The sequence below is a fragment of the Lissotriton vulgaris genome, chromosome 2_1 (assembly GCF_964263255.1).
Source record: "Lissotriton vulgaris chromosome 2_1, aLisVul1.2, whole genome shotgun sequence".
In the NCBI taxonomy this organism is placed as follows: domain Eukaryota; kingdom Metazoa; phylum Chordata; class Amphibia; order Caudata; family Salamandridae; genus Lissotriton; species Lissotriton vulgaris.
In genome coordinates, this window is record NC_141687.1 from 1,858,156,373 (window position 1) to 1,858,175,808 (window position 19,436).

The 19,436-nt window shown below is 47.7% G+C and overlaps 1 protein-coding gene across 1 annotated transcript in view; it reads right to left on the reverse strand.

Moving 5' to 3' along the window:
• PDCD7 (programmed cell death 7) overlaps positions 1 to 19,436 on the reverse strand; it is a 132,914-nt gene that overhangs the window by 80,918 nt on the left and 32,560 nt on the right. The window contains exon 3 of the mRNA XM_086958042.1: positions 16,013 to 16,249. Coding sequence (XP_086814168.1) covers positions 16,013 to 16,249 — 237 coding nt within the window. The remainder of the gene's footprint in view (positions 1 to 16,012; positions 16,250 to 19,436) is intronic.

Genomic DNA, 19,436 nt, shown 5'->3' on the forward strand with positions numbered 1-19,436 from the left:
GGTGATCGAGCAAAGTGCCAGTATAACAGCCTATTGACTATGACCTTTATCTCAGAGTTTAGCGATCGGGGGACATGAAGAGCATAGATTCGAAGGGGCACCTGCTCTGACTAGGACCACAACTGTGGCCAAATCAAGTTCAGGAGGAAACAGACCCTTCTCCATGGCTTCCTGATACATACTTGTTGAACTGGTTTAGATATTCAATCGGGAACCCATCTGGACCTGGTGCCTTCCCATATTTCATATAGTCAATAGCTGCCTCGGTCTTCTCTAGTGTGATGGGTTAGTCTAGACTATCAGTTTAATGCACTGAAAGTGTACAGTGGGAGATAATCAATGGGGGGGTTGGTGCGTTCATAGGCAGATCGCTCCTGGTGGGCATAAAGCTTCCTATAGTAGTAAGCTAAAGCAGAATAAATCTCTACTGCTGTATTGATCTGTTTCCCTGATGGCTCTTGTAGCTCAGGAATTACTGTGCAGGATACATTTTTGATTGCCAAGAGTACAGCAGCTTTCCAGATTTGTCTCCAAACGCATAGGTTCCTCTATTTGAGGCCTTCCAGTACGGCTGGGCTTCACCTAGGCATAGTAGGCTTAGGAAGGCCATGTTGGTGAATAGTTGGTGCGGAATTCTCTCATCCTTCTTAGCAAGGTGTTCAAGCTTGAGTGTGTTCAAGTTCAATTAGTCTTTATTTCGAATAAAAAAAATTCATAAAAGACAACAAATATCTTTTAAAAAACATTTTCAGTATACAGCATTGTACATTGGATCCCCCAGTACATAAAAGATAGTGTACAGCAATACGTAAACATTAAAACTAATAAAAAAGCGATTTACAGTTTCTTTACACGGATAAGCCACAGCCAACCCAAAAATTTTGCAACACAAATCACTCATTTAGCAGTGCGTAAATCTCTCAATTTAAGCAGGGCTGCGTGGCTACCCCCACAGTTAAGTGTTTTACAGATTGGTTTCAACCATTTTAGTCTGGGCGATCGATAAGCAGGACATGCAAAAAATACGTGGCCCAGCCTTTCTACCTGATCAGGACAAAAGGGGCATTTGTCGCTTGAGTTTATTGCCCACTTTGCAGTAAAAGACTTGATCGGTAGGGTTCCCACCCGAAACTGATGGTACAGCTTGCGATCAAGTGATTTGCATATCAAGTCCCAATAAGGTTCGAGAAATGGGGTTATCTTGTGCATTAGGAACTGTCCCGTTAGGTTATTAACAGAGGAGAGGGAGACCAGTACAGATTTTTTAACAGCCCAATAAAGCTCTTTGAATTCCGCTTTCGATGGGAAGCTTGAACATTCGGGATGTAGCCATAGCTCAGGGAGGCCCATAGAATACAGTATTTGCTTAACCTCCCGTAGCCATGGAATTTTCTGGGCACCCCACAATGCTCTGACCTCACCTAATTCTTGGGCAAATAAGCTAAGTTCTTGGGTCGTCCAAAGGCGACGCCAAAGAGCAACAAGACGGTACTGTGCCATCTCATCCAACGGTCTACAACCTAGATCTAAAAGCAGAGGTGTAATGGGGGAAGATTGGGGAAGTCCCACTAGGTTCCGGAGGAACTTGTTCTGAGCACTAGTAAGGGCTGACAAACCTTTATATCCCCAGATATCCGCACCATACAGGGTAGCCGCATTCACCTTGGCCTCGTATATTTTTAGCGCAGGTGTAATGCGTTTTGTCATGGTTTTTTTCTGTTCCTTTATCAGACAACCTGTAAGGCGAACAAACTTAAGGGTTAACACTTCCAGCTGGGGTTTCCATGTAAGTTGATGGTCCAAAGTCACGCCCAGGTATGACATGACTTTAACCTGTTCTATTGGAACACCCTCTAATGAAAATGAACTGGTGATTGGCTTGTTTTTATTAAAAATCATAAATTTGGTTTTGTCAGCATTGATTTGGAGGTCATTTAATGAACAAAACTTAGCAAATCTATTTAAGGCAGCCTGTAGGCCGCTACGGGTCCTTGAAAGGAGCAGGGTGTCGTCGGCGAATATTAACATGGGATACTTTGAACCCCCCAGGGTAGGTGCATCAGTATGAGTGTCGTTAAAAAATGCAACCACCCGGTTGATAAACAGGAGGAACAAGGTAGGGGCCAGCAGGCAGCCCTGCCGGACGCCGCGTTCGACAGGGAAGCTAGCGGTCACCTGACCCTGTTTACCCCATCTTACGCGTGCAAAGTTATCCTCATGAAGGCGCCTAACCAGGTCTAATAGTTCTGGAGGAAATTCCATGCTACAACGGTTTTGGCACATCTTGAGTATGGAGAAGATTTTGCTCACATTATCTGGGCACGGCACAGCTTTTAAAGAAGTGTGGCAGCCCTTTTTGTCACTGCTCTCGATAGAATTCGACAAACTGACCTGTCCTAGGTATTTACTATTGCTATGCTTACCCGACTCTAGCGCCACTCACACCCCTGAGCCGAACTCCTAGACAACACCTCTAAAGTAGGCCCCTAACTGTTACAGCAAGTGAATGGAGGGGGAGGGATAGGGGTAGGGGGTACCGTTTGCCTATTTGACTTCCATATATGCGTTACATGAGCAGGGCTGTGCATAGCCTAATGAATTGCAAAGTCTATATGTGGCATTGATGTTTCATAAAATAGGAATAAAAATATTTGCACCACAAAATCAGACTTTACCATCGAATTGGAATTTTAATAACTATTAAAATATAGTGGTTTCATGATTTTTCAAAGTGGACCAATTCAAGAAACAGTATTAGTATTTTAATCTGTGCTCCAATTTTCTACTTGAGGCAGCTAGGATTGCCACTGTGAAAATAGCTTTTACAGAGTTGTTATTTTAGGGACATAGCAACATGCGCTTGTGCATTGCTCCGGCGAGATTATAGTAAGCGGAAAAGAATAGTCTACCAAAACGGCTGCGGATTGCATACAGTTCATGTGATCTATGCGTGTGCACACCATCGCCAGCCACAGCACACACCACCATTTGTCTGTGCCTCGGCATCAGACTTCAAAGGCTGCCGCTCCCCCGCCCCCCGCGTGCACATCGCGCACCACCATTTGTCTGTGCCTAGGCATCAGACTTCAAAGGCTGCTGCTCCCCCGCCACCCCCCCCCCCCGTCCGCCACAGCAATGCCGAGAGCTTGTTTCTGGCCGAAAGTGAAAGCCTACCGTGCTGGTTTACAGTAGCCTTGCTCTTCAAATGCTGTTGCTGCTTTGCCATCTCTCTAGGGACACTCAGCTTGAAAACACTCGACTTGCTAGCTGCAATGCTACATCCGCTATGCTTTGCCTCTAGACATGTTGATCCCTTGCAGACTGTGCTGACACTGCCCCTGATTCTGAAACTGACCAACGCAGTCACCACGCAATCTCTTCTCTCTGTCTTATGATGTCTGCCCTGCCACCATTTACTTCGGACCCACACACACTCCCACCCACACATACTCCCACCCACACATACTCCCACCCACACACACTCCCACACACACACACTCCCACACACACACACTCCCACACACCACATCACTCAGGGGCACCACCACATCACTCAGGGACACCACCACATCACTCAGGGACACCACCACATCACTCAGGGACACCACCACATCACTCAGGGACACCACCACATCACTCCGGTACACCACCACATCACTCTGGGACACCACCACATCACTCTGGGACACCACCACATCACTCTGGGACACCACCACATCACTCCGGGACACCACCACATCACTCTAATACACCACCACATCACTCTAATACACCACCACATCACTCTAATACACCACCACATCACTCTAATACACCACCACATCACTCTAATACACCACCACATCACTCTAATACACCACCACATCACTCTAATACACCACCTCATCACTCAGCCCAACCACATCATCGCTGTCCTTCCTTGCTACCAACAAGCATTGCCATAGCCAATAGGACTCGCATTAGGAAAGTGTAAGCTATTGGCTTTTGTTGGACCCGGCCCGTTGGGTAGGTTCACCCCTAGTCTTTTTGCTTTTTCCTAGCCTGTTTTTGGAACCTGGTGTTGGTGATTTTAGGCCTCTGCGCACTTTTTCACTGTGGTACAGTGTAAAGTGCTTGAGCGCTCTGTATGTGTGGTGAGTGACCTGCCCTCCCAAAGGAATGAATGGGGAATATGTATGCCCATGGTAGTTCCTGATGTGTGGGGAGTGCAGGGGCGAGTTTGGTATGTATGAACTCGTGAGAGTGAATGCTGCAAAATGATGTATGCGGCATGACTGTGTCTAGTCTAGAAGTACTACTTTTGGAAGTTGGCATATTTGTGTAAGTTGGTGCTAGCGTGCGATTGGCTGGTGAGCCTGGCCCAGAGTGCCTGGCCTGCTTGTGGATTGACTGTCTGGTTTGAGGATGACAGGGGGCTGGAGAGCCCAGGAGGTTGTCTGAGTCAGCCCATGGATGAAAGGCAGCATCTGCTGCCAGGGAAGTGGGAGGAGATGGCGCCTGATAGTGAAGGGATGTGCCTGCCTAACTACAAAGCTGGCTCCACCTCCCGCTGGGCGACTGACACCTCTGTCCCTGATACTGAAGGGGACTTCCCTCTAAACCAGTCCAGCTGGTTCTCACACTGAGACTTCAAAGACTTTTCACTGTATAAGAAGGGGCTGTGTCCCCTTCCAAAATGTTCTTGTTTCTGACTTGAATCTGCCAGGGGCATGCTGCTGCTGGGGCTCAGGGGAATCCCTGGACCCTGCCCAGCTCCTGGACCTCTGATGGACATTCCTGGACTCCTGGGGGACCCCTCTGCCTTGCTGGGCTGTGGGGGGGACTTTGCTTGCCCCCTTGGAATCTCTGGGACCGTGTTGCAGCATGGAGGAGCTGCATTTGCCTGCAGGAAGCGCTGTGCTTCCCCCTGAGTGCCTGGGAGCGCTCTGCCTGATTTCTAGTGCTGTAGAGCGCTTTATTTGGATTATAGCGCTGTGGGTCGTCATTTAGCGCTGGGAGCGCTTTATTTACATTGCGAGTGCCCACCTCGCTTATTTGTACTTTTTATTTAATTTCGGCTGCCGACGCCGATATCTTTAATGCCTGCCCGCCTGCCTGAATCGGGCCGCCGCGCTGCCCGCGGCGACCCGGAAGTCCCGCCCCGCAGCCCGGGTGCCGAGGAATGGCGACCGCGAGGCGAGGGGAGGGAAAGAGGAGAAGCATGGCGGAGCGGTAGCGGATGGGGCGCGAGGCACATTGTCGGTGCCTGCCCCCGCCGCGGAGAAAGGAAGAGAGGAGGAGTGTGGCCGGCTTCTGGGGCTCCCGTGTGCAGAGGGAGCCCCGAGTGAGGAGAGGAGCGGCAGGCGGAGACTTGCGGCGGGGCGCGAGGCACATTGTCGGTGCCTGCCCCCACCGCCAGCGGAGAAGAGCCGCCGCCCGGAGCCGCCCCTGAGTCTGGGCTGGGGCCGGGCGGAGTGGGGTAGAGCAGGGGAGGGGCGCCGGGACACATTGTCGGTGTCCGCCCCCCCACCCCCCCCCCCCCGCAGTAGCGCGAGCTCGCGCTCGATGTGGAGAAGCCACGAGGGCTTCAAGGGCGGCCCCAGATGGCAGTGGGCCGCCCCAACGTCACGCAGAGCCTGTGGAGGCTCCAACGAAGGGGCATGTTTTTATTTGCATAGAGCCTTGCGAGGCTCACGGCGCCCTTGTCCACGAGTCCGTGAAGGCTCCCACGATGCCCGCATTTTGTTTACAGAGCCACGGAGGCTCGTGGGCCTATTTTAGTTAAGAGCCACGAGGGCTCTAGGGGGCACAGTGAATTCCTGAGCCAGATGGCTCCAGCGCCCCCCCCCCCTACTTCTTTCCAGAGCCCAGTGGGCCCCAACGCTTTGGGGCATGTTTGTTTTAGAGCCTGTGTGGCTCAGGTGGCGCAGATTGGTCCTAGGGGCTACTGAGAGCCCTGCCACAGCTTGTTAGTACACAGTTGCCCAGCACTTTGTGGGCAGCTGCCACGTTTAGGCTTTTTGTACTTTTGAAACTGGCACTGCATGGCAGCGCACCCTGACTTTGGACTCAGGGCATCCTTACCCCACAAGGCCAGTTGGCCTAGGGACTGCCACAGGTGGTGGCTTATGTAGTGTTGGCGTAATGTGATTTCTATGCTCTTTAATAGTTATTGCTAATGTGAGTTTTTGCGCTATTGATTTATTATGCACCTCTGAATGTGTAGGTTTATGCATTGTGTCTTTCTTTCCATGCGCTGCACCTCTGAATGTTTAGTCATCATGTGTCTTCTTGCGCTGCACCCCTGAATGTATTTTATTGCATCATGTGCTTTATTCTTAACACCTCTGAATGTTTTAGGCATCATGTGTTTCTCTTTATTACTCCTCTGAATGTGTTTTATGCATCATGGGTAAGGTTTTCTGGTTTATACCCCTAAAAGTGATACTTAGGTGGTTGTCTTTTCTACTCCTCTGAATGTAGGTTTATTGCATCATGAGTAATGTATTTTTTCTTAGACCCCTAAATGCTGTGTGATACTTAGGTGGTTCTTCTTTTTTTTAGTACAGGTGGTCCTAGTAAGGTCCTGGTGCCTGTTACCAGTGGTTACTGGTTGTTATCTTTGATTATTATTTTATATTCTACATTTTATCTAGAAGTGCTATATCTGAATATGACAATGGCCCTTGTGGCCCTGTCTTGTGTACATAATCCCTGTGAATATTGCCCGTGCCAGTTGGCACCATGTATATGTGTGATTTTATCTGATGTGTTTTTACAATACAAAAGTTATTTTTATAATAACCTTGTGTGGAGTCTCTTTTGTGGTGTGCCTAGTATGTTGTTGCTGTTGTGCGCTGGCGCAAATGCTTTACACATTGCCTCCGAGTTTAGCCTTACTGCTTGTGCCAAGCTACCAAGGGGGTGAGCAGGGGTTATCTTGGCGTGTGACTTCCTTGCCCTGACTAGAATGGTGGTTTCTGCCTGGCTTTGGCGTCAGCCTTAGCCTACCAGAAATAGCCAGTTCTAACAGCTTTGTGAATAACAATGCTATTAATTTATATATTTTCTAAGCCAACACATATTAAAACAAAATGGTCATTTACAATACCAATAGCTCACACTTTCCTAATGCGAGACCTATTGCATTGCAAATGCTTGTTTAAATACCATTCATAATACAATGTGGGCTACAATGCTTACATTGGTGAGGGGCATACTTATATTTAAGAGACAAGTGTTTGCCTGTCAAAAAGAGCTTTTTAACAGATTGCACTGCAGGTTTTACACTGTAGCAGGCATGCTACACTGGTAGACCTGAAGTTGTGTTTTCCTTTGTCACACTATTGTAAGGAGAAAAACCAAAGGAAATGATGGACGGAGTGTTGACAATACAAGCACTCACCCCCAGTCAACTGATCTGGGTTTAATCCATCACCGTTCTTTAGCCCACTCTGCCATCCCAGTTCAGACATGGCCATATGCAAATCAGTCTGACCCTGTGCCTCATGGGAACTGTGCAACCCGAACTGCCAAGCCATGCCTTCCCTGGACCGGAAACAAGCTACCGAGGACCGGTTTCTGGCATTTCAGCCGTCTTCAGCCCGGCTTGCTTGAATCAAGTGGCAAAGTGAGCAAGGGACTCATGTCTGAGCATACCCTGCCAACTTATGGCGAACAAAGAAAAACCAAAGGAAATGATGGACGGAGCGTTGACAATACAAGCACTCACCCCCAGTCAACTAATCTGGGTTTAATCCATCACCGTTCTTTAGCCCACTCTGCCACCCCAGTTCAGACATGGCCATATGCAAATCACTCTGACCCTGTGACTCATGGGAACAGTCCAGCCCGAAGTGCTAAGCCATGCCTTCCCTGGACCGGAAACAAGCTACCGAGGACCGGTTTCTGGCATTTCAGCCGTCTTCAGGCGAGAGTGTTTAATTGGCTCAAATGCTCCGTCCATCATCCCCTTTTGTATCGCTTTGTTCGCCCTAAGTTGGCAGGGGATGCTCAGACGTGAGTCCCTTGCTCACTTGGCCACTGGATTCAAGATAGCCTGGCTGATGAGGATTATGAATCCGAAACCGGTCCCAGGATGCTTGTTTCCGGTCCAGGGAAGACATGGCTTGGCAGTTGGGGCTGGACTGTTCCCATGAGGCACAGGGTCAGACTGATTTGCATATGGCCATGTCTGAACTGGGGTGGCTGAGTGAGCTAAAGAATGGTGATGGATTAAACCCAGATCAGTAGACTGGGGGTGAGTGTTTAATTGGCTCAAACGCTCCGTCCATCATCCCCTTTTGTATCGCTTTGTTCGCCCTAAGTTGGCAGGGTATGTTCAGACGTGAGTCCCTTGCTCACTTGGCCACTGGATTCAAGATAGCCTGGCTGATGAGGATTATGAATCCGAAACCGGTACCAGCATGCTTGTTTCCGGTCCAGGGAAGACATGGCTTGGCAGTTCGGGCTGGACTGTTCCCATGAGGCACAGGGTCAGACTGATTTGCATACGGCCATGTCTGAACTGGGGTGGCTGAGTGAGCTAAAGAATGGTGATGGATTAAACCCAGATCAGTTGACTGGGGGTGAGTGTTTGATTGGCTCAAACGCTCCGTCTATCATCCCCTTTTGTATCACACTATTGGATGGCACAATAAGTGCTGCAGTCCAAAGGTTGCATTTGGCTTTTCAATTCCATTTCTGCACCATATACTATGGCCTTATGAGAAAGCTAACTATGCCAATCGGGGGTTAGCAAATTTCTGCATGTTTTAGGGTCAGAGCACATACACTGGGCACTGGACTGCTGTGCCCTAGAATGCGGAGTCTTAAAACCAGCAAAAACATTCAACAAAACATAGGAGTGACCACAGAAATAGGGGCATTTTCTCACACAGTGCAATTATAATGTTATGAATGTATCCAAAAGAACACACGTCACATACATCACCCGGCAATCAAAATTACAATAGGTTCATCATTTTCCCCAAATCTTGTGATGCTTATACAGGCATCCTCTGGCTTAGTAGCTGGGTTCTTCCAGTTTTAGCCTCCTTCAGGCACCAATGGACTGGTGGGTAAGTCAATGAGCAGGAGTGTGGCACTGCACCAGTACGATGTAACCCTGCGAAAGCAGCAGTGGGTGCTGCGGAGGGGGATAAAAGTGCACTGGTCCGGGTGATCAAGCAAAGTGCCAGTATAACAGCCTATTGACTATGACCTTTATCTCAGAGTTTAGCGATCGGGGGACATGAAGAGCATAGATTCGAAGGGGCACCTGCTCTGACTAGGACCACAACTGTGGCCAAATCAAGTTCAGGAGGAAACAGACCCTTCTCCATGGCTTCCTGATACATACTTGTTGAACTGGTTTAGATATTCAATCGGGAACCCATCTGGACCTGGTGCCTTCCCATATTTCATATAGTCAATAGCTGCCTCGGTCTTCTCTAGTGTGATGGGTTAGTCTAGACTATCAGTTTAATGCACTGAAAGTGTACAGTGGGAGATAATCAATGGGGGGGTTGGTGCGTTCATAGGCAGATCGCTCCTGGTGGGCATAAAGCTTCCTATAGTAGTAAGCTAAAGCAGAATAAATCTCTACTGCTGTATTGATCTGTTTCCCTGATGGCTCTTGTAGCTCAGGAATTACTGTGCAGGATACATTTTTGATTGCCAAGAGTACAGCAGCTTTCCAGATTTGTCTCCAAACGCATAGGTTCCTCTATTTGAGGCCTTCCAGTACGGCTGGGCTTCACCTAGGCATAGTAGGCTTAGGAAGGCCATGTTGGTGAATAGTTGGTGCTGAATTCTCTCATCCTTCTTAGCAAGGTGTTCAAGCTTGAGTGTGTTCAAGTTCAATTAGTCTTTATTTCGAATAAAAAAAATTCATAAAAGACAACAAATATCTTTTAAAAAACATTTTCAGTATACAGCATTGTACATTGGATCCCCCAGTACATAAAAGATAGTGTACAGCAATACGTAAACATTAAAACTAATAAAAAAGCGATTTACAGTTTCTTTACACGGATAAGCCACAGCCAACCCAAAAATTTTGCAACACAAATCACTCATTTAGCAGTGCGTAAATCTCTCAATTTAAGCAGGGCTGCGTGGCTACCCCCACAGTTAAGTGTTTTACAGATTGGTTTCAACCATTTTAGTCTGGGCGATCGATAAGCAGGACATGCAAAAAATACGTGGCCCAGACTTTCTACCTGATCAGGACAAAAGGGGCATTTGTCGCTTGAGTTTATTGCCCACTTTGCAGTAAAAGACTTGATCGGTAGGGTTCCCACCCGAAACTGATGGTACAGCTTGCGATCAAGTGATTTGCATATCAAGTCCCAATAAGGTTCGAGAAATGGGGTTATCTTGTGCATTAGGAACTGTCCCGTTAGGTTATTAACAGAGGAGAGGGAGACCAGTACAGATTTTTTAACAGCCCAATAAAGCTCTTTGAATTCCGCTTTCGATGGGAAGCTTGAACATTCGGGATGTAGCCATAGCTCAGGGAGGCCCATAGAATACAGTATTTGCTTAACCTCCCGTAGCCATGGAATTTTCTGGGCACCCCACAATGCTCTGACCTCACCTAATTCTTGGGCAAATAAGCTAAGTTCTTGGGTCGTCCAAAGGCGACGCCAAAGAGCAACAAGACGGTACTGTGCCATCTCATCCAACGGTCTACAACCTAGATCTAAAAGCAGAGGTGTAATGGGGGAAGATTGGGGAAGTCCCACTAGGTTCCGGAGGAACTTGTTCTGAGCACCAGTAAGGGCTGACAAACCTTTATATCCCCAGATATCCGCACCATACAGGGTAGCCGCATTCACCTTGGCCTCGTATATTTTTAGCGCAGGTGTAATGCGTTTTGTCATGGTTTTTTTCTGTTCCTTTATCAGACAACCTGTAAGGCGAACAAACTTAAGGGTTAACACTTCCAGCTGGGGTTTCCATGTAAGTTGATGGTCCAAAGTCACGCCCAGGTATGACATGACTTTAACCTGTTCTATTGGAACACCCTCTAATGAAAATGAACTGGTGATTGGCTTGTTTTTATTAAAAATCATAAATTTGGTTTTGTCAGCATTGATTTGGAGGTCATTTAATGAACAAAACTTAGCAAATCTATTTAAGGCAGCCTGTAGGCCGCTACGGGTCCTTGAAAGGAGCAGGGTGTCGTCGGCGAATATTAACATGGGATACTTTGAACCCCCCAGGGTAGGTGCATCAGTATGAGTGTCGTTAAAAAATGCAACCACCCGGTTGATAAACAGGAGGAACAAGGTAGGGGCCAGCACGCAGCCCTGCCGGACGCCGCGTTCGACAGGGAAGCTAGCGGTCACCTGACCCTGTTTACCCCATCTTACGCGTGCAAAGTTATCCTCATGAAGGCGCCTAACCAGGTCTAATAGTTCTGGAGGAAATTCCATGCTTCTCAGGGCATCCCAGAGTTTTGCTCTGGGAACCAGGTCAAATGCCGACCTAAGGTCGACAAAAGCAGCGTAGATGACACCACCGCCCAAAAGAACCACCTTCCAGTACATCATGGTAAGCCGAAACACCTGGTCAAGGGTGCTGGTGCCTGATCTAAACCCTGCCTGCATGGAGGAGAGTATGTTGTTTTGCTCAATCCACCCTTGAGTGTGATTATACTCTCCTCCAGGGCAGACAGCTGCAGTTTTTTTTAATCTCTCCTTCTCAAGAAAGCTTTGGAATTGTCACAGCATTGTGGCTTTTCCAGCGGCCCAAAGCGTTACCCAGGTATTCGATCAAACCCACACTGAGATCATAAAAGGTTTTTCTGTTCTTGCAATAGGTACTGCGAGCACTGTGTAGCAGATTGGACAATACCCTGCCCAGGGGCCCCGATTCTAATCTTAATTGGGCGAGTGATCTAAAACTTCAAGGATAGGATGTTTGCAACAGTTCTATATATCATGTCTGTGGCTGAAAGGAAGAGTGAAATCAACTCCAGACATGCTTACATGTGCTGCAGCAATAAGGTACATTTGGTCACACATGGATGCCATATTCTGTAGACATTGCGTCTGAATAGAAAGAGCAAGCGAAGAGAAAAAGTTTGATGGTATGCCCCGCCTGGTGCTCAATGCACAGAGGAGTACATCTGGATTTGTTCATCCTGCCTCGCTAGGGACCAAATCTTCCTCCAAGAAAATAGTCTGTAGCATAATGGGTCCGCGGTTTAAGGGTCCTCACATTTGGACATCAGTCATCGGTCATCTCCTATTCGTCTCTGGGGAGTCCTGTGATTCTCTGGGGAGGGCCTCTTCATCAGCCCGAGCATCTGCCTTCACTGTTTGCTACACCAGCGTGGTCACTGCTGCTGCAAATATGAGCATCTCACTCCATAAGAGGTACTGGGGGCTGGAGAGGGGTGGGGAGCGGGTCTTTTTTCTCTTCAACCCAGTCTGTCTCAGGGAGTACTCTTAACCTAGCTATGAAAATAAGCATATACATGACATTGCTCGTAGATTCTGCTTGATTGTTTCAAAGTATATTCTTTGTTTCTGAACCACGCAGGTGTCATTGGGAAAGATGGGGACACAGGTGGATTGAAAAGAGTTGTTTAACGCTTTTGCACCTTTGAGGATGGCATCCCTATCTTTACAGTTCAAGACTTTAGAGATCAGAGGGCGGGGGTGGGTGGGAGGGCATCCAGCAATGGACGTTGTGTCAGAGCTCAAAGGGCCCTTTACAGGATGAAGTAGGGTGACAACTTGCCTTATAACAACAAGGATGTCGCCCAGGTTTCAAGGAACCTCTCCTGGCCACTGCCTCTAGGAAACCAATAAATCTCAAGTTGTTCCTTTGAGCCCGGTTCTCATTGTCTTTAGGTTTCCAACATCTTAGACGTCATGGTGGGCTGCGATACAATGGATTTTAATTCTGTGACTGAGTCTTCAAATTCAGCTATGCAGCCTTCTGTTTCGAAGACCTTACCTCCATGTTGCACAGATCTTGCCGTAGTAGGGTGTCATCTGTGCCCACTTCTCCAATCCTGGTCTTGAGAGCTACCCGGGATGCATGTATTGCCTGAAGAATGGGGTCAGTATATGATGAGTCAGGTTTGTGGTAACTCAGGGAAGGTGGGGGATTCGAACTTACTTTGGCGTCTATGATGGCAGAAATGGAAATGTTATCAATTTTACTTTGCATTTGTGAAGAGGCAAGGTGATTCCATGACTGCAGCACTGGTAAAAAAAAGTGCAGTGTGAGTGATGGGTGCCGTAGCTCCCCAAGTCCCCCGCTTTTAAATTCAGACACTGGCAATGACCACAGCAGGTCTTGTGGGGGGGTGTGAGGCGGGGGCAGGGGGAGGGGAGAAGGGTTGGAGTAGCCATAAGGAAAAAGAACAGAAGTGGGCAGATGGGGTTGCATTGTAGTGCTGCATTGATCTAGCAGTGCACCTGCTTGGGGGATCAGGATAATGGCAAGATAGGGAGGAAGCTGTGAATCTAGGTAGTCGCTGGTCTCCTGGCATATTCCAAAGTCTCTACAGGTTATGATCTGTCCGAACAGTCAGGGGCAGGAGCTATTTGTTAGTCTAATGCAAAAACAAAAAGAACTGGGGTGGCTTGGTGAGCAAAATAACGATGGATTAAACCCAGATCTGTGACTGGGGGTGAATGTTTTGCCATTGTGCAACATTCCGTCCATCATCTTGGGTGTTTTGCTATTCACCCTATGTGGGAAGGGTATGCCCAGACGTGGGTCCCGTGCTCACTACGCCACTGGAGTCAAGCTATCCTGGCTGATGAAGGCTGATAGCCAGAAACCGGTCCTAGGATGCTTGATTCCGGTCCAGGGAAGACATGGCTTGGCAGTTCGGGCTGGACTGTTCCCATGAGGCACAGGTTCAAGACTGATTTGCATATGGTCATGTCTGAACTGGGGTGGCTTGGTGAGCAAAAGAACGATGGATTAAACCCAGATCTATGACTGGGGGAGAATGTTTTGCCATTGTGCAAAATTCCGTCCGTCATCTTGTGTGTTTTGTTTGTTAGTCAGTAGATTACATCATGTTAGTTTTATATTATCTGGCCTGAGCGGCCAGGTCATCTCCGAGGCATCCCCTCAATGTGCAGGGCCAAACGTCCCCTAAGGATATAGTTAGTGCTGCAATGGAAGGGGAAAAGGGTACCCAAGCAGGCAGAAAGTGCAGCCAGGCAGTTCCTCAATGAAAGTTGGCAGGAACGAGGTCTAGGGGCCAATATTGTGAGGAGGAGGGGGTTTTACACAGTCTGTGGAGAGTGTTCTATCCCTCTTGTTTGACCTACAAGCCTCCCTGGGCAGATTAGACTTGTAGGCTAGGGGTCCAATTGTTTCACAGGGGCCTTGGTTGTATGGTGGGTGTACGGGCGATGTCACTATGTCCACCTACCAATCAGCTGGAGTAGGCTTTACAGGGTAAGTCTCCTGCGGACCCTCCACCTAACGGTTGAGACCCAGTGCCAGCACCTCCCTCAAAAGATCCAGTTAGTGTCACAGTGGCAGGAGAAGGACTCTCTTCACTGGCCCGCTTGCACTAACATTGATTGGCCAGAGGGGGCCCCAGGTCGTTTAGGCTTGCTGTAAGACACTTTCGGTGGGCTCTCTCACTTCATAGTGGCCACATGACTATAGGATATGGCTTCGGGATGCAAGTGTTGTCATTATGCGGTGTCACTACTCCTCTGGAGTCCTGGGGGCTGACTTGGTAGAATCTTGCAGGCCTTATGAGGACTCACTGTGTTAAAATATGTTTAGAGCTGCAACCTCCTAGGAAAAAGTAATTGGGCTCATTTGCCACCTCCTACAAAATAGTAGTTGGGCTCATTGATTTAGGGGCCCATCAGGGCACCCTCGACTCCTCAGCCCTTAAACAGCTTACCTCCATCTCTGGCGATGCCGATGTCTTTACTACAATACCTGCTTTCTCCCAGCGTGTGGCACCTAGCTCAATGTAAGGTGTGCCGATCCCTTGGTCACTGGGTATTTGCTGTACAGCCTTCCCACTGGCCACATACCATGGTAACTCCCAGGCAAGGAGGGGAGCGATCGGTGAGCCAGAGCGGTTCTCCAAGGAGGGGGTGAGCGGAATAGCTTGAACCACGTCGGGCCAGCTGCAACAGGTCAATAGGTGGGGGCTGCTGCCCACCACTTTTGTCCTTGTGGAGCGGGCATGCAAATAAAAGCTTGTTCACTAGCTTTAAGAATAAAGAAGACAGGCAAATTTGGACATTCAGATAAAGAAAATCAATGTCATCTTCTCTAGGGAGATAGACATTCATGAAAAAAGTCTATCAAATGAAGAAAATAGGTACCAGATAGCAGTAAAGAGTACTACAAAATACTGGAAACAAAGCTACAGGCCATTGCCATGGACAGAGGGCAGATGAGCACTTGTCCCCAGAGCGACTTCACATGGCCCAACACCATACCCAGTGGGTCCATCAAGCAGGGCATGTCCTTCAACCAAGTTCTGCGCCCACTGTCCGTACACCATAGAACAAACAGCATGGCCAAAAGCAATGCGCACTGGGATTTGGCAATTGTACCTCACTCCCCCGGAGTTCAGGGTCTGGTGGGGCACAATGGAGGCACTGGTGGTAGGATTCGCTACCCTCCGATCAGTACATCTCCATGGGAAGGGAGAGAGGCAATATAAACGTTGCTGCAAGGGGACTCTTTGCTACGCAATTGAAAGAGTACACTTTTCAGTTCGCACAGCAACCAGTGGGCCTAGTGACATGACAACAGTCATTTGACATCTTAACCCAATAGGCTGCACGGAGGGAAACTTAAGAATGATTTCCCTATGGACTAAAAAACAATCCAATAATTGCAGAGGTACCATTACCACTAGTGTAGAATAGGAGTGTGTATTTCTATGGAGAACGTTTCTTTATGTTAAAACAAAAGTGCTCCACAAATCAGTGACATTCAGTGCTCATCATCAATAAGGAAGAATCCATGAATGAGAACCAGGGACCATTTGAGCAAGGATAGCAACTGCACTTACCTGGTTCCCCAAAAAGAATGCTGTTGATTTCATGCTGCTGCTGTAGTAGTTTCTCCCTTTCTTTTTTCTGTTTTTTCTCCCGTTCTATCTTGCGCTCTTTTTCCTGCTCTCCTTCAAGCATAACCCGCAAAGCTCTTTCCTCTGCATCATAAAGTTTTGTGCGTTCTTTGATTAAGAGCCTTAGCCTCTTGATGTGATTATCAAAGATCTCATCTGCCGATGCTGGAGGTGAAACACCTGGGGGGGAAAAGGCAAAATGCATTTATAGAAATTCATAGAGGACTAAATTGCCCGTAACAAAGGGAATCTGCTGCAAAATAGAGGAAGAGTGAAGAGGAGTGACTTTACATTCTTACTTGCTAAATTTGCCATTCAACATTCACCCTGAAACACGTATTCCAGGAGAGCAGCCTCCAAATTCACATGTGTGCACATCCTGGCATGCCTTATTAGCCCTGGTCACAGTAACAGTAGTAAATGTAGAACCCAGAATCTGAACCCAGCGCGATTAACATTACACCTTACTATTCTCACCGCCTGCTAACCACTGCAGGCTGTGATGCAGAAAAAAATAGATCTCGTAGTGACATCAACCTTGAAGTACTGGGAAGATATACTTTTAATAAGGGAGTGATAATAACCTCATGCCACTTGTTGTCTCGGAGGAGAAACGCAATACGTATGGGATAGGAGCTTTGCATTTGACTCGATACCAAGCTCCAAATCTACAAAGACTAAGTCAACACGGAACATGTAGAAAAGCAAATTTCAGAATATACATTCACCTACTCCTGAATATATGCCCCAATGAAGTTGAAAAGACTGTTGGCTAATGCAACCGACTTAACAAGGAATATCTAGCCCAATGCTATTTTACACATTCCTCTAAAATCTCATCTAACCGAGGTTTCTTTTTTCTTGTTCTCATAACTCCACAATGATGATCCCCTTACCTTTTTTATCTCTTTCCACAACCTTTGAGGAACACGCTGTAAGGGTAACAATCTTTGGAAAACTCAAAATGTCTTTCAAATTAATACATTTTAGATGTGATGCAGAAACTTAAGGGCCAGGAACTGTCTAACGGATAAGGTCAACATCAGACTCGGAGCAAACAAACAAGTAACTGGAAATTTTCGACCAAGAAAATTGTTAAAACTTCACTGGCATGCCAACTTTAACACCCTCAACTGTATATGAAACTGCAAAATCTAAATATCAAATCCACGTTTTTCCACCGGCTGACCACAAATTCAAAGAAGTGCTGTAGGTGCATACCACCATTCCAATGATCCGTTCTAGAAACAAAAGTGTTGGTTCAAAAACATCATTCAATCACAAGTCTCCCAAACAGCTACGACGAAATGTATACAAAATACACAATTATAGCAAACTTGCCCATGAATAATCATGCACACACCAAGAATTGGGTCAAACCAACCCTAAAAAGCAACAAACAGTTCACTAGGAAGGAATAAAGCTTCACAAAAAATAGTGAATTCAGAAATGATTTCCTAATGAGGAAACAATGACTTGCAATAACGAAACTTAAAAAGACAGTCCTCAATCTCCACCAAAGAATTTTGCACAGTTGCTACAGAAGTTTCAATATGCCTTCCCTCATCCTAGGATACACATCTCCTCTCAAACCTCCTTAAGGAATTTCTGAGATTTCAAATTTACTAGCTTATTCAAGTTTCAATATTGGATTTAAAATATATAGAGGGCATAAATGCCCTTGGGCGTCTTGGTGCTATAGCATTTACCAATTTCCTGACCTGAACGGAGGGAGAAGAAGACTACAGAGAAATGTTATGTTATGTTATGTTATGTTATGTTATGTTATGCAGGGGTTTTGTATAGCGTGCGGCTACTCGGAAGAGTGTCCCGACGCTTTGGATTGCACACTAATCTCATAGCACAACAGGGAAAATAAAATAAGAAACAGAGATAAAAGAGACCTAGTAGGGACCGAAACTAAGAGGAAAAGAGCCAAGTTTTAAGCCCTTTCCGAAAGGCCAACAAATTAGGAATGCTGCGCAGGGACACAGGCAGTTTATTCCATAACTGAGGCGCTAGTAGTTTAAAAGAGCGGCCTCCGATGCGGGCTCTCTTCACACGAGGAACCGTCGCAAGAAACAGGGCTTCAGACCTGAGCGACCTGGCAGGCAAATAAAAGGCCAGCCTCTTCTGCAGGTATTTTGCTCCGGAGGCGTGCAAGGCTTTGTGTGCCAGAGTAAGAGTTTTAAAAATTATCCGCTTCCGGACAGGGAGCCAGTGCAGAGCCTCCAGAAGACCCGAGGCTCTGGCACGGCGAGATAGTCCAAAGATGGCCCGTGCTGCCGAATTCTGGACAACCTGTAGCCGTTGGAGAAGATATTCTGGCAAGCCGAGATAAAGGACGTTGGAATAGTCAATTCTCGAGCCAACAATCGCCTGCACCGTGATCTTCCTATGTTCCTCCGATAACAGGGGAAGGAACTTACGTAGCATCCGGAGTAGGCCAAAGCAGGTACCAGTGAGACCGATTACCTGTGAACGTAGTGTGAGGCCATTATCGATCTTAATCCCAAGGTTTTTAGCCACCTGGGACGAACTTGCTGGTGGAAACATGTTCTCAGGCCACCACACTTTCCAGTCCGGATCCGAACTGCACCCAAAAAAGAGGACCTCGGATTTATCCGAGTTGCACTTGAGGCTGTTGTGATGGAACCATTGAAACACAGCCTCAAGGCAACCCTGGATCCTACCTCCATCGAAGTCCGCACCCCTCTCACAGGTGAAGAGGAGCTGGGTGTCATCAGCATAAGAAACGATCTGGGCCCCGAAAGACTCCGCCAATGCCGCCAGAGGGGCCATGAATATGTTAAATAGAGTTGGACTCAGGACAGAGCCCTGAGGAACTCCAACACCCAATGGCGACATCTCGGCGGAGCAAGCAGAAGCCCAGACCGTTTGTCGACGGCCTGCCAGGAAAGATCGAAACCACTGGAGCACCGTCCCTCGGAGACCAACCTCTGAGAGTCTTGCAAGAAGACCCTCATGAGGGACGGTGTCGAAGGCCGCCGACAGATCTAGCATCACCAGCATCGCTCTCCCGCCCGAATCCAACACCTCCTTAATCGCCTCCGAGACTTCCAGGAGGGCAGTTTCGGTGCTAAGATTGGCGCGGAAACCCGACTGGGTAGGGTGCAGTAGGTCGTGGGACTCCAGGTAATCGGCAAGCACCTTATGGACATGCTTTTCAATGACCTTCGCAAAAGCCGGCAGGAGCGAAATAGGTCTATAATTCGCCAACACCTCCACATCCAGGCCAGGCTTTTTAAGCAGGGGAATAATCATGGCCTGCTTCCAGGCCTGGGGAACCACACCCTGTGCAAGAGAACAATTCAACAGGGGGTTCACGAGGGGATTAATGACAGCT